Here is a 15,137-nt window from a genome sequence, read left to right as displayed (position 1 = left end):
ATCAGTGAGTGAAAGGCGAGCTGTTTGTCTGCCAGACCTGGTGGCTGAGTAAGAGCTGATCCAAACCTTTTAATGGGAGTTGTTGGACTAATACATTAAGGCCTGGATTGCAGCACCAGGAAATACCTGAGAGGAACACCTTTAAGGAATAAAAACTTAGCAGCCCGCAGGAATGGTTGGAAAACTCCAACCAAAGAACTCCAGTTTTCTGTGACCTCCCTTCTTGATCCTGAAAGGTTCAGGTGCAGCGATTAAAGCCTTCAAACATGCTAATGATGGTGGAATATTTCACTCTGAGTTTGTCAGTTTTATCCCCCATTAACAGGCAGGAATGTCCTCTCCTCTTCTACACTTTAAGGTGATTGGTTAATATCTTTGGATGTTTATACATTATAGGCAGCACATCCATTTAAGAACAAAAGGAAATAAAGTTTGAGACATAATAAGGGTAAATTAAAATGAATGTAAATATTTTGATGTGTGTGATGTTTTCATAGATCATACAATTGAAAAGGGTAAGAATTTGAAATAAACAAAATAACAAGGTGTGTTTGTGTGTCTGTAAATCTGCAAATCTCAAATTAATGATAAAATAACACTCTGGAAAGCTTCTAAAACTGTAGAAAAAGTTCTTGTCAATAAAGAGATGCACAAAAAGGTCCCTTAGGGTATTTTGTATTAAAACAACAAATAAAACAGTTTCTTTAAAATCATAAGTTGAATGCAAACAGAATCATTACAACTAAGAACCTAAGATGAAGCATTAGTCAGTATTTTTTACATTAATGAAACAAATGTTTTTATACTGACAACTTTATAACACTAAAGTTAGTGTTAGGGTCTGTTTAAGTAAAAAAAACTACACTCTGTTTGCAGTAGCTGGTGTTTCAGAGTGATGCTGACTTTACTGAGTTTATTTAATACTGCTGTTATTTCAGTGGAAATATACAAAAAGAAACCCTTTTTGCATTAAGTGTAAAAGCAAATAACATGACAGAAAAAAATGTCCCCTTTCATTCACAGAATGAATAAATGCACAATGAAGATTAGATGATTCTTAAAATTGTGTGAATGAGGAACAGAGGAGTCTGAGACACACTCTGGCCTCTGATGACTGACGGCCAATTTCAATTTATCCTCTTTATCTCCAAGTGCGGCTCTGCTGCACATTAGGCTTGTGATTGGCCTGAAATGGTCTGATTCACAGGGCATTACTGAATAAAGCAGCAAATGATGGAGTCTGATCCAAACCATATGGACGCAGAGCAGCAGAAGGTACTTTGGGGGATTCTAACACAGATCCTCAGGTTTACACACAACCATCAGAAAGTGTATAATATTACCCAGAGCTTTTCAGTATCAACAGTCAATGAAGCACAAACCACTTTACATGCAAACTGACTGCAGAGGTCTTTGAACATGAAGTGTAAAAACAACACTGCGGGGGAAGACTGTTCCACTGCTATCAAAGGTCTTAGCGTTTGGCTCTCTTTGAAGGGGGCTCCTCTGATTTCTGTCCTCCCCGCGTTCGCACAGCAGGAGGGCTGGCCTCCCGTTTACGGCCCCCCTTGGACGGAGCCTGGCCCCTCGTCCCCCTGCAGGAGGGAAACAAAGAGCAAGTGTCAAACCATTTGTTAATTCTAGGGTTGTTTGTAAAAAGTAGTGCAATAACTAATACAAGCACACAGATTGGCGCTTGTACACTTAACATTTAGACTAGAGGGAGGAAAGAAGAAGAGAAGCTCTGTCAAATATGGATTTTAAGAACAGACGTTTTAGATTTCAGGACTTCCTTAATGTTATTAGAAAAAAAAAAAAAAAAAAGTAAAGAAAAATGTCTAACAAAAGCTGCTCTTATACAAAAAAAAATCTATCAAGACTGACATTTAAAATATATTTTTCCAGAGATTAGAAACAATGATAAAAAGAGTGGTAGTTATATGTTAGTCAGTAAGAAAGTCATCTTTTAGCATCTTTTTAAAAATGTTTTTATATTGAGCATTAAAAGCGTAAAATTATCCATATTTTCTGGAAAAACTTACAAAAACAGAATGGAGGAAACTAATTTACATGTGTAATTTCTTATCAGTTTTAAATTCAGTTTAATGACAACACCATTTCATGACAAGTCATCCCAAGCTACTTTAGAGAAACAGTCAGTTCCAGCCAATCATTATGAACCAGTTAAATCCACTTTAGTAGATTATATTTCTAATCAAATTGCTCACAATTACTTTGCAATTATGTGTTGTTTTAATAAGATTATTAAATATTAAGGTTTTGATATGAGCATCTGTGATTTCTGATTAAAGAAGTCAAATTCAACTTCAGAACCACTGTTGTTGCTGCTCAAAGCAAAAACTGACAAAAACCTAAAAGTTCTGTTACCTGAAAATACACGGAAATATGAGGCAGACAGCGTCACTCTGATAGGAAACTAAATACACCACTACACCTTCACATACAGCAGCATGAACACACTGTATTCACAATGCTGCATACAGGAACTTAAAAGCTTACATAATCTTTTACTCTACAAAAAAAAAGTGTGTTTTGATCAGACATGTCTAACAGAATTATTATAACTTATTTTTACATCTTATTTTTAAACCTGGTCAGACCTTGCAAAAGATTTATTCTTTTTATTTTGGGAGCTAATTTAAAATTCCAGGAACACTTCGGGTAAAAGGCTCTCTTTCACGGTCCTACAGTTGCAGTCAGGTTTGGTCAGATTCTCCGCTAAACTCTTTCATGCTGTTGAAGCTCAATGAGACAAACTCACCGTGTGCCAGCTGTGGTCTCCTCTTTACCGTTCTGTCGACTCGCCCGGGTGGATGGTTTGCTTGGCTTGTTTCTGAAAAGCAGTAAAAAAAAAAAAAAGCTGCTTTGGTACTAATTCTTCCTCCCTTACATATTTAGTGACATTGTGCTTTCCAGAGTACAGACATTCAGCCAGCTGTTCATTTATCACCACTTAATAAAGTGCTAGAGAAGCACAAACCAGTTAAACGTTTTTCCAACCTGTCTAGTTTTCATCGTGTTTTGGTGTTACTGTAACTCTTATTATTGATCAAGTTTCAGTAAAGTCTACGTTGTGGGTCCATGACAGTGGGAATCTCATTGACCTTAAACCACCAAATAAAAACTGAAATTACTTTTCAGCCTCCAGGCGAGATGCCGACCGGGTCGTAGCTCTGGTTGCAGACTCTTTGTCGTCCCCTTCTTTCTCGCCTTCCTCTTCGTCCTCCTCATAATTTTGCTCGCTGTCCTTCTCATCAGCTTTCTTGTCCTTTTTACCTGTAGAAAAGATGATAAAAGTTACAGGTAGCATAACTTTACCATTCTGTATTTTCTTTAATGTGCACACCTGAAGCTAAATAATCCTTTAGTATGAGAGGAAATTTTAGGAGTAATTTAGAATCTTAAAATATATTAGCTGATTCATATAAACCCACCGATGGGAAATAAGCTTCACACTTACCAATCATCAATAAAAATGTCTGTGCCCAGATTTATTAGTGCATTCTCGTTTTGTGTGCCCTCGTATGATACTTCTGTATGATTCTCATCTATTTCTAAATATCTGAATGTGTGCTTGGGTTATAACTATGCAGCCATTTTGGCCAGGATGCTCTTGAAGAGGTCTTTGATGCAGTGAGACAGCTTTCCTGGTCTAATAAATAAATTAGATAAATAAAATAAATAAAGTAAAATAAATACATACACATACATACATAATTAATTCATATATTGGTAATAAAAACAAATCATCTAATTTAAAGATAGCCATTTTTTTACCTGAATCCTCCATAGCTGCAGCCTTTGGGGGCCGTCCCCTCCGAGCAGGCTTCTTCAAAGTGGCCTCCTGGTCCTCTTGTTGCTCTTCTTGTTTCTCCTCCTCAGCCTGGAAACAGAAGAAGAACTCAGTCTGAAACAAATTAAATAGGTCAAGTACATAAGATATTAGCATACAGCAATAAAGTTGTAAAACAAGATTCCTACAAAGTTAATAATGACAGCCAAAGTGATGGATGTACATATTTACAGATGCAAATAACAGTTATTCCTCAATTTCATATGAAACATACATCATCTGGCTTGTTCTCACTGCAGATTTCCTCTTTAACATCCTCTGACTGGCTTGCAGAAGGAGAACAGACTGAAAAATACATGCACAATACAGAGACGGTAATTATTGTTGTTTAAATGTTGTGTTGAGATGTTTTTCTCTGTAAATATACGTGAAGTCCTCCAGCAGGATATTTCTTCCTCACCACTGTCTTTTTCATATTGTTCTGTGCTTTGTTCTTGTCCTCTGTTGTCCTTCATCTCCTCTTGAGCCTGGGTTTCCTCCTGGATTATGCAGATTAGGAAACACAAACAATAATATGGATAAATATGGCTAAAGCAAAGAGACTAATACTGTAATACTGTGATCCACAAAGATAACACCTCTCACCTCGCTGGATTCCTCCATTTCTTCTGATCTGTTTCTCTTCATTGCTGGTTTACCTATAATTTCAATGTTTCATCAAAATGCATCCTATAACCTGTTTCCTTTTCACAGCTCAGATTAAGTCAAAGCTCCCAGAATTCCTTAAGACCAACTATCACTGTAAAATGTCATTTCAGAAGGCTGTTAATGGGAGTGGCATTTTGGCAATGTGCTGCTCTGATTGGTCAACTTCGTGTTTTGAGCTCCGAGATATTATTTGTTTACATTTGAGTGTGACTAATTTCTTCAGGTTTCCCTCTTTGCCTGTGTGTGATGCTGTTTTTCTCATGAAGTTGTGTTGCAGGGGTCTTCCATCAGACTTAAAACTGATTGCAAATACTTTGAGTTGGCTCCATCCTATATGAGCTCCGCTGGAACTGTTTCCCAACCAGATCGTGGTAAACACGCTACGTTCAGTGGTTGCGGTTTTAGAGTTTTCAGTTTTATCTATTGTACACAATTTAAATGAAGAGAAGTCTCGGAATCTGAGGATGAAATTATTGCTGATATTATTTCTTGTTAATGTTAATCAGGTAGGTAAGATGCCAGCATTTCTTTTACAATATAAAGGTTTGTAATAAGTTAATTCTTTGAGATGCAAGTTGAGACATTGGGAGCTGGAAGTAAATCAGGTTCTCACCACTATTTGTTCCTTGTACTGTGCTTCTAAATAAATCAAATTAAACTGGGAGACTTACTCTATGGACCTTCTATTACAGTAAGGAACCAAAAACAAATAATAAAAGAGCAAAAACTCACATGTGTCTGTCATGTCTTGGAAGTCTGAGCTTACTGCACCTTCATTGTCCTCTGGAGCAGAAGATGGCAGATTGTCCTCAACTCCACTTTGGACAATTTGTTCTGGTTTACTTTCATTCTCACCTTTCTACAAGAACAAAAGACAATATTTGGTGGAAACAAATATAAACTACGGTTGTTATCGTTTTTAATGCTTTATAATCATTATGAAGTAAAAAAAAAAAAAAAACAAGCAATATTGCATGACCAGAAAATGTGTTTTAGTCATTACAAAAGCTTTCGCCGTCAGCATTCAGCAAATGACGTTTTTAACATACTTCCTCTTTCTCTGCTGCTTTCAGTGATGAGGTTTCATCAGCAATGTCCTCAGCTCTGTTCTCGTCTTCCTTCTGATTATCTGTCATTAAAAGCAAAGCAACAGCAACATCAGAGAAACTCATAACCAAATAATCTGAGCTAATGTAGGCAGTCATTAAAGCGGCCAACTTGCCAGCTGCTGTTTCTTTAGCTGCGGCTCCTGAACGTCTTCCCCTGCGACTCGGAGGTTCTTCTGACTTCTCTGCTTCTTTTGGTTGGTCTTTCTCTGCTTCTTCTGTGGTTCTGGGTGGTCTTCCCCTGCGAGTTGTTTTTACTTCTAAAACCTGTTCCTTCTCAATGTCCTGACAATTAAAAAGGAAAAACGACTTTGCGCTGTATCTACATATTTTTTGTATGCGAAAAAAAAAAAAAAAATCACACAGATATCATGTGATAAATGTCATATTTACCTCAGCTGATAGCTGCTCTTTACCTTCCATTTCATCCTTTTTATCACCTGATGTGTTGAAAATGATAAAGTTGCTTCAATTAATCCATTAAATGTATTTTATTATCTAATTTCTGACACCTTTGGCTATGAATCTGCTTCTCTGGATCTTGACATTTGAGGGAATGTAACACCTCATCATTTCACAGATTACCTTTTTGGCAAGACAGTTTTCGTTTGCGTCTTCCCCTTCCATCGTTTTTCACCTCCTACCAAAGTATTAACACAGAAGATGCTGCATTAACACATGAAATTGTTTGCATATTTAAAAGCTGACTTTCAAACAGGGTACCTTTGCTGACAGGTCTGAGCTTTTTTCATCGTCCTGGCTGTCTGTGCTGGAGATGTTACCTGAGACATTTAAACAGAAAATAATGACTCAGAATGATCCAAAGAGAAAGAAAAGAAAATGGTGTAAATCAGTATTTAGGTCTGGTTTCAGCCTAGTTAAGGTGCACAAAGCTTTTTTGGGCTGCAAGACTCTACATTATATATAAAAAAATCCTGTCTTTTCATCCATCATTTTACAAACTACAAAGCAGGAAGTCAAATTACTAATGAAACCACGCACCCAACAGCATTCGAATAACTGCAAAATCAGTGAATGAATGATTGAATGACTCACTGATTTGTTTGACTAGCTTGCGCGTAGATTCAGCTTCACCTTCTTCACTGATATTAGGAATGTTGGTTTCCATCTAAACCAGGTCAGCAAAGGGACACAAACAGTTTGCTTGAACCGGATCATCTATTAACAGTTAGTGTTAACTTCAAACTGAATATATTTAGAAGCTGAACACTTACTGTCTGCAGATCACCTTTCTCTGCTGGAACATTTTCTCCTTCATTTTTATTCTCAGCTTCACCTAATTGTGAGAAAAAAAAGCTTTTAACATGTTTTTAACCAATTACCTTTAAATATGTATCATGTCTGATGTGACTGCATGCATATGCAAAGAAAACGGTCGTACCCTTATCAACAACCATCTTTATCTGGTTCTCGTCGTCTTCTGCTTCCAGTGCCTGTTTTTTTTTATGAGATTAGTTTTATTGTTATTTCCCTAAAAAGCACTAAAAATGAAGACAGTAACAAATCTGTATCAGTGCAACATAAATCATTACTCACCCCGAGGTTTCTAACTTCAAAATCTGGCTCCGTTTGCTCTGTATGACAAGAATTTGGGTTAAAAATCTGTCAAACAAAGCAGCAATATTTATGTTTTCCTGAGTGTTGCATTGATCTGGCTTACTGGGGATTTCTGAAACTTGTTCAATGGTGTCAGAAAAACTTGCTGTGTTCACTTCTGTGCCTTCTCTGGCCTCTTCCAGATCTGACTTAACAGCACCAGCCACTGAATGAAAACAAAAAAACAGGTAAAGTTAATACACAGATAAAATATTATAGTATTTCCATGCAGTATGTTACAAAACATGAGGAGTAGAAGGGAAGTAAGAAAGACATTAAAAAAAAACCTTGGTCTACTGGTGCTGCCATTTTTTCACGTAATAGTGTCTCAGGAGGAGTTTCAACACTCTTGGTTTCTTCCTCTTTTGGAGAAATCTGACAGGTATTTAATGCCGCATCATCCTCCTGTTTAGAGAGAAAACAGTACACCATAGAAAATTCCACTCAAGAAACTCCAGAAATGGTACCATTTCCTTTAACTTGACAAAGACATTTTAATTTTACAAATGTCACAAACCTTTATCAGTGGAGCAGCCATCTCTGTCATTTCAGTCTCAGCTGTGTCCATTTTTCTCCCCGACTCATCTGAAAAGAGATGCATGTTCAGCTTGCATCAGCTCCGAGAAGCTTAGAGAGCCAATGTTAAATTTAGTTAGTTCCCCCTTACCTGCAGTGTCTGGTTTTACATCAATAAGCTCAACAGTTTGCTGACATGTCTCGGAGGCTGAAAGCTCACTTTCATGAGTCGGCTGCACCTGCAGAGGAAGGAGCACAACCTCTTCAGCTGTACTAGCTTCCACCTGTTTTGTGTCAGGAGGATACAGCGGTGCTTCATCCCTCGTGTCTTGACAGATTAAGCTGGAGGACATGGTGCTGTCAGGATCCATGGACAGCAGTGTCAGAGCTGCCTCTTTCATCTTCATATCAGCATCCTGAAGCTCGGTCTTGGGTGTTGCTTCCTCTCTAAGGCACTCTGGCGGAAGTCTGGCCTCTGCTGAAGTACACACATCCATAAGTGTCAGCAGGGCGTCGTTCTCAGCCGGTACAGCTGGGATCTCGCTGAGCCGCGACTCTGTCTCACATTCAGGTGGCTCAGGGGTGATGTCACTTAAAGCGTCGCATGTGTCGTCTGAGAACGAAGTGGTGACTGTGGTGGTGACCGGGTCAGAGTCTGTGCTTGTTTCTTGGAGAAGTGGTTGTTTCTTTAGCGACTCGTCTGTCTCAAGACTCAAAGAAACAGATGAAGCCTTTGAGAATTTATCGGGCTTTTCCAGTTTTTCTTCTTTTATTGTCTTCTCTTCTTGACTATCATCCTTCTTTTCTGGAACTTTATCTTTCTTCTCCAGTTTCTTCTTTGAACTTTTCAGATCAGATTTTTCATGTGGAGGTTCTCCAGTTACTCTCCGCTGCTCTTTTGCATTTCCATCTTTTTTCTTCTCCTTTGTCGCTTCAGGTTTGATGATACCTGTACCTCCAGCACTTTTGACATCCAAACTTTGAACTTTCTTAACAGTCTTTAATGACAATGGAACCTTTGCTTCCTCTTTGGATTTTACTTTTGGTTTTTCTGTGATTTTTCCTTTTTCTGTGGTCTTAACCCTTTTTGGGTCTTTGTCCGTTTCAGAACTTGACTTTTGTAACTTCTGGCTGTCTTGATCTGCTTTAGTCTTGTCCTTCTCACTGTCTATTTTTGATCTGGGTTTGTCTCCAGACCTGTCCTCAGTGTGACTCTTTGACCTTTTCAACACTTCCTTGGAGTGTTTCTCTCTCTTTTTGGAGCTATCTGAGCCAGGCTCCATGTCTGAGCGATCCTCAGAGGAGCCGGCTGAATCTGGACGAAGAATCTGCTTGAAATCGCTTTTGAATGAAGATTTCTCTGCTTTGGCCTTTTCCTTTTCTTTGATCTTATCTTTTTCCCTAATTTTGTCCTTTTCCTTCTCTGCTTTGACAGTTTCTCCAGACACCCCCTTCGTCTTCTTGGAATCTTTAAAGCCTCCCTCATCAAGAACTCCTTCAGCCATCTTTCCCTCTCTTGTACTTGCAGCCATTTTCTTCTCACTTTTAATCTTGGGCTTCTTCTCGCCTTTCTCCTCAGAAGATACTTTAACAGCAGTTCCTTCCTTCATCTGTGATTCATCTAACTGATGTTCAGATTTTTTCTCCTGCTTCTGTTTGAGCTTGCTGCGTTCATCAGAAAGGCTGCGTTCCTTGTCTTTGCGTTCTTTAGAATGAAGTTCTTTGCGGGAAAGACGGTCAAATTTCCCAAAAGAACGTTGTTTAAGAGCCTCTTGGGAGCCTTGTTCCAGATCCAAGATGAAGGAGTGTGTCCTGCTTTTGTCCGACAGCTTTTTGGTGTCACTGGAATCTTCTGAGATGCTGCCACTCATCCTTCTGTGCTTTTCATCAGAAGATGCTGATTCTGAAAGATTTCTCATCAGTTTAGGTTGTGGAGTCTTTGAGCTGGAAGATTTCACTTCCTAGTTTGACAAAAAAAAAAGAAAAGTAAATACGCTTCTACAGAACGATAAACCTGTTACCTTAAATCCATTTTATTCTCAGTTGCATTCACATACTGCTTTCTTGGTTATGTCTCCTGTATTTCCTTTCTTCTTACTTGAAACTTCTCCCCCTTTCCTGTAAGGCGATAATCACACATGCATGAACACAGTACACATTACAAAAATATCTGAAGATCTGGCTGTCATCTGAAGCTGCTGCATGAATTTGTGAATTAAATTGGATTGCACACCTTGAATCTAGTTTTCTCTTCCTGTTGAGAGCCATTTTTTTCTCCAAAACTTTCCTTTCCTTGCGGGCTTCTTTGGCTTTGGGGCACTCCAGCGAGGCAGAGTCTGTAATCTTTTGTTGTTGATGATCTGTGGGAGACATTAAGCACAGTAAGTGACACAGTCAATTCCCAATGAAGAGTACATATTGTTGTTTTGAGGAGAAAATGGAACAATGAGAACTATGGTTGTCATTGTCTTGTTTTTATATGATTATGTATAAATCATATGCATGTTTTGTCTGTAGCTTTGTATTCTTTTGTGTTTTACGTGGGTTAACTTAAAAATTGTGAACTCTTAAGCTAAAAAGTGAGCAGGATTGATATAATTGTGATGGTCCCATACAGACTCTTTAATTACATGAAAACATACATAAGACTAATCAGCTTTGGTTTCCATACTCAGACAAATTGTCATGTAGCATGTACACTATTACGTAGCATTTAGTAGAGGACACAAGATGAGGACACATATAAGTAATACTCCTTCCACCTTTAACCAAAGTTAAAGCACATGACAGTAGACACACAACAGAAAGGAAAAACCTTGTTCTTCAGTCTGAGCTGCTTTCTGTTTACGCTTCTCTTCCATTCGCTCTCGATTCTGCTGTCTCTTCAACAGTCTTTCCTCTTTTTCTTTTGCCTATGAGAACAGTTCATTCATTCAGGATTCAGGAAACATTCACGATTTATTATATTGCTTTAAAGCTTATAATCAACTCATCTATCAGGTACACTGAAGAAGCACACTAAATGTTTATACATAAAGAACCTCACAGCAGATCTGCGACGCTCCTCCACAGTGATCTCATCATCTGAATCACTGTAGTAACGGGAGTACAGGAAGGGTTTGTGAACATAAGCCTTGCGGCGAGGTTTGGACTCTTTGTCTTCATCTCCTGTGTCTCCACTGGTGGGTTTCTTCTCTGCGTTTTCAGCTTGATCTGGTGGTGTACACAGAGAGGAAAACATTCAGCTCCTTCAGCATTTTTGAAAACCTGAAAATTCTGTGGTTAAACTGTGAAAAGAATTTAAGCAGGAACAGAAAATCACTGCAGTCAGAGACCATCTGGTGGAAGCTCCCCCTCTTCAGAAGAATCAGACGGCTGCTCTTCCTCGTCACTTTCCTCCTCAAAAGAAGACAGGTCGCTGGTGTGGACAGAGCTCACCGTGATGTCGCTCAGGCCTTCCAGGTCCGAGTCCTCCAAAGAATATTCTGCATGGCAAAGACGCAACTGGTTTTAGATTTTTTTTATTTATCCAGTTTTACTTAAAACTACAATAACAAAAATAAGTAAATGGAAATACATAACTTACAAGGTAGTTTTTGAATATTTTTGTGAATAATTCTTGCTTTCTGTTTCTGATATTGAAATAACCTAAATTATTTGTCATTCAGCAAAATAACTAACCCTTCAAAAATGACCATATACACTTAATATTGGTGTCTAATATTAGAACACATTTATAATTGGTAAAATAGCTAAAATAAATTAATAAAAACAACAAGCTGTTAATTCTCATAAAAAACAAAAATGTGATGTAAATAACGTAAACCCTGGATATGCATATAGTAGCTGGAAAAAATCCTTAAATGTATTTTACAGCCAAATAACCTGCTAATAAATGCTCAGTTACAAATAACTGCATTTTAATCTTTTATCAATTAAAAACCGAGTTAGAAAACATTGAGAAAATACTCAAACAGATTTCACTGTGTTCACCACCATGTAGATTAAATCATTTAATTATTTTACCAGTTTATTTGCAATTGACATCTCATCTAAGCATATCAGTGTTTTCTTCATAAGCCCATCAGCTACATGGAAATACGTGAAAATGCTAAACTACCAAAAGTGGCTTTAACAAGAATATAAAGACAGTAACACTAAACACAGGACGCAGCAGCTTACCCTCTTTTATCCTCTCTCTTGCCTTCTGCTTGGCCTGGCTTGTAGATTTCAGTGCATCATCATCATCCTGTTTCTCCTCTGAGGGTTTTCCACTTATTTTACTTGTGCGTCTGTCTTTCTCCTCCTCTGTCTGCTCCTGAGCACCTGATTCCTCCTCTTCCATTTTAATTTCCTCCATTGACCCCTCTTTGTCCAGTTCTATCTGTTCCTGTGTGTGTTCTGTCTTTACTTCTGATGCTTGGACCTCGACTGTCCCTTTTGCCTCCTCTGTCTCTTCCAGTGGTTTCCCCTCTTGGCTACCGTCACCTTCATCAACAATATTCATATCCTGCACATTCTCTTCCACTAGCTGCACGAGGTCATCTGTAGCTTGGCCTTTAGGACCTTTTTCAGTTGCTGAGCTGGCCCTGACACTCGCCTCCTGGTTGAGAGAGGTTATGGTGTCAAGGATGGACATGGCATCGCTGGCAGCTGTTGTAGTTGGCGTTGACAATGAGGCTATAAACATATGGACATGTGTTAAAAAAAAAGATTTGTTCACACTAAAAGAGAAGATTCTTTTTTCTTTTGAGCAGAGCAGATAAAAAGTATGAAGTGTTGTGTACCTTGCTCAGGGATGCTTTCTGATTTTATCTCTGCTGGAGGCAGAGGGGTTGGCATCTCCTGTGAGCAGCTGCCCGGTGATAGAAATTCACGAACTACCCTCTCCACTTGCGGCCTGAAGATATGGTTGATTTTGGGATCCACCACCTGGGTCACAATCCTGTCCACTCCCTGCTCCAGCATACCAGATCTAAGAGATGCAGTTTGTTGTTAGTATAAACCAGGGATGTCCCGCTCCAGTTCTCAAGGGCCACAGTCCTGCAGGTTTTAGATGTCTTCCTGCTACAACAGACCAGATTTAAATTAAATGGCTCTCCTCCACTGCTTCTTGTCAAGTTCTACCCAAGCATGTTGATCCAGTAATCTTATTCTGGTGTCCTGCGGCAGGAAACATCCAAAACCTGTAGGATTGTGGCCCTCAAGGACCGACTTTGGACACCCCTGGTGTAAACGTGCATTTGATGAGATAGATAGATAGATAGATAGATAGATAGATAGATAGATAGATAGATAGATAGATAGATAGATAGATAGATACGAGTAGAAGTTACTGTTTCTTGGCTTACTGTAAGACAAGCTGTCTGATGTTGTTTCTGAGCTGGTTTTTGTTCAAATGAGGACTCCATGTGTGGTTAGAGAGGTGATTAGAGACAAAATTGTCAACTCTCTGCTTCAGGTTCAGGTAAGCTGGCTGCAAAAGATTTTTAATGTTTCCTTTACAAAGATAAACACACAAAAGCAATGCTTTTTTTTCCTCATTTATATATTGTTTGTGCTCTCAACGATTATTAATTTCATGAAATTCTGCCCAACATACAAATACACATAAATAAATAAATAAAATATAGAAATACAAAGGTGTAAGAAACATTAATAGCTGAAAGTAGTTTTAATAATCAAGATTAAGTCCGCTGTCAAAGACGGTCCAACAGGTAGCGCTTTAAGCTAAACTTTTCATAAGAACGTTACTGAATTATCTACTCTGCAGACTAAAACAGCACTGTACTTGTAAATAATTTTAATACGTCCTGGGGCTGATTTTTTTACGTTACCTTTGTATCAACGTCTGCCAAGCAGTCCCTCCTGAACTGGTCGAAGAGACCCTGGGTTTTTAAATGATTGACGATCATTGAGACCAGCTGCGGATCTCCCGGTGGCAAACCAGCCATGTTTTAGTGTAGTTTTGAATGGTTAAAAGGGAAAATACTAATAATACATCAGGAAATATCTATCTTTAACGGACCAGCTCTCTGTTATGAGTTGTGACGTTCGAAGCTGGTTTGACCCGGAAGTCTACATCGACCTATCATAAGCAAAGCACCTCAAAATGAACCGGACGTTTTAAATGCAGGCGTTTTCCTTAACAAAATAAAAGCTTAAAAATACAAAACATTAACAGTGAGTGGGGTACTTAAATGTTGGATAAAACCTGCCATCATACAAGTTTAGTACATGATAGGCATGTTAGGTGCAGCTGTTTTTCTTTCACGAACTATAAATTGATCATCCCGTCGCCCACCCACGTCAATCTACTGTTACTGTTTGTTCAAGTGGCGTCATCAAGCGTTTACAGAAAATTACAACCACCAACATTCACAATTTTTTAAGTCAAAGATTCACTTTGTCAGTGTCAACGACTGCGGTCAAACCAGCCGCCTCTCACGTATCCATGGTCAAGCCAGCCGCCACTGTATTTCAAGTGCGCATTTACACTCAACTTTGTGGTAAAGCAACAACTATCTATCGATACTTCCGGATTTCAAAATAAAGCATCTCTCTTTCTCTGTTTTGTCTTGCAGTCCCTTTCAGATAGCAATAACACGCAACTTCTCTAAGTGTCATTAATATAAATAAATAAATGCACTAAGTCAAAGTGTCTTATAAATAGCAAAAAGAACCATTATTGTCTAAGTCTGAAGTCAAATAAAATCACTTTCTTCCATAAGTAGTTCACAAAACCTGCACTTTTGTGCTAAGTACTTCCTATACTACTTACACAAATAATAGGAAATAGTTTTACTTTGTACTTTTCTAATAATTCACTGTCAAAGTGTCTTATGGACAGCAAAAAGAAGCATTATCGTCTAACTTTGAAGTAAATAAAATCACTTTCTTACATAAGTAGTTCATGAAATCTGTATTGTTGCACTAAGTACTTCCTATACTACTTACACAAATAATATGAAACACTTTTACTGTGTACTTTTCCAGTAATATAATGCCACAGTCCTTTACAGACAGCTAAAACAAGCATTGTAGTCTAAATTTGAAGTGAAATAAAATTAATTTCTTCCAGTCTTCTTTAGTCCACAACTGTATACTATTGTGCTAAATACATCATCAAGTACTGACAAAACTACTATGAAGATATTTTGACTGTGTAGTTTTACAGAAACTCATTGTCAAGGTCTTTAAGCTAAAAGATGCATCATCGTCTAAATTTAAAGTGAAATAACATTATCCATCCATCCATTTTCTTTCTCATATCCAAGGTCACGTCTTAGGGGCAGCTGCCTCAGCAGGGAATCCCAGACTTCCCTCCCCCCAGCCACATTCACCAGCTTGTCCTACTCCAGGGGATTCCAAGGTGT

General features: G+C 38.3%; 1 protein-coding gene across 2 annotated transcripts; it reads right to left on the bottom strand.

Annotated features, from left to right (window-relative positions):
- Positions 1-659: 659 nt before the first annotated feature.
- Positions 660-13,918, bottom strand: bod1l1 (biorientation of chromosomes in cell division 1-like 1). 2 transcript variants are annotated; one of them, XM_041990428.1, is made up of 30 exons: positions 13,599-13,918; positions 13,113-13,237; positions 12,549-12,736; positions 11,944-12,441; positions 11,097-11,246; positions 10,808-10,974; positions 10,577-10,673; positions 9,995-10,121; positions 9,819-9,879; positions 7,913-9,722; positions 7,763-7,830; positions 7,533-7,650; positions 7,310-7,414; positions 7,186-7,223; positions 7,031-7,082; positions 6,864-6,928; positions 6,685-6,757; positions 6,352-6,410; positions 6,214-6,268; positions 6,022-6,068; positions 5,745-5,913; positions 5,572-5,651; positions 5,255-5,381; positions 4,460-4,512; positions 4,275-4,353; positions 4,089-4,159; positions 3,799-3,904; positions 3,156-3,297; positions 2,783-2,854; positions 660-1,595 (listed from the first exon to the last, which is right to left on the bottom strand). In XM_041990428.1, the coding sequence occupies exons 1-30, from the start codon at positions 13,713-13,715 to the stop codon at positions 1,475-1,477; spliced, it is 5,040 nt and encodes a 1,679-aa protein (XP_041846362.1). In that variant the 5' UTR covers positions 13,716-13,918; the 3' UTR covers positions 660-1,474. The 2 variants fall into 2 exon arrangements, with proteins under 2 accessions (XP_041846362.1, XP_041846363.1); XM_041990429.1 differs by having other exon boundaries at positions 7,310-7,411; positions 13,599-13,917.
- Between the last annotated feature and the right edge of the window lie 1,219 nt (positions 13,919-15,137).

This window comes from Melanotaenia boesemani, chromosome 7 (genome assembly GCF_017639745.1).
Source record: "Melanotaenia boesemani isolate fMelBoe1 chromosome 7, fMelBoe1.pri, whole genome shotgun sequence".
Classification (NCBI taxonomy): Eukaryota; Metazoa; Chordata; class Actinopteri; order Atheriniformes; family Melanotaeniidae; genus Melanotaenia; species Melanotaenia boesemani.
The sequence above is the reverse complement of the archived record's forward strand: the minus strand, read 5'-3'. Positions and strand labels throughout refer to the sequence as shown.

Excerpts from the sequence above, each read along its gene's own strand:
- bod1l1 (XM_041990428.1), bottom strand. The coding sequence starts at position 13,715 with ATGGCTGGTTTGCCACCGGGAGATCCGCAGCTGGTCTCAATGATCGTC. Across the intron at positions 7,083-7,185 it reads TTGAAGTTAGAAACCTCGGG|GCACTGGAAGCAGAAGACGA; the intron begins GTGAGTAATGAT and ends AAAAAAAAACAG. Across the intron at positions 5,652-5,744 it reads AGCTAAAGAAACAGCAGCTG|ATAATCAGAAGGAAGACGAG; the intron begins GCAAGTTGGCCG and ends TTTTAATGACAG.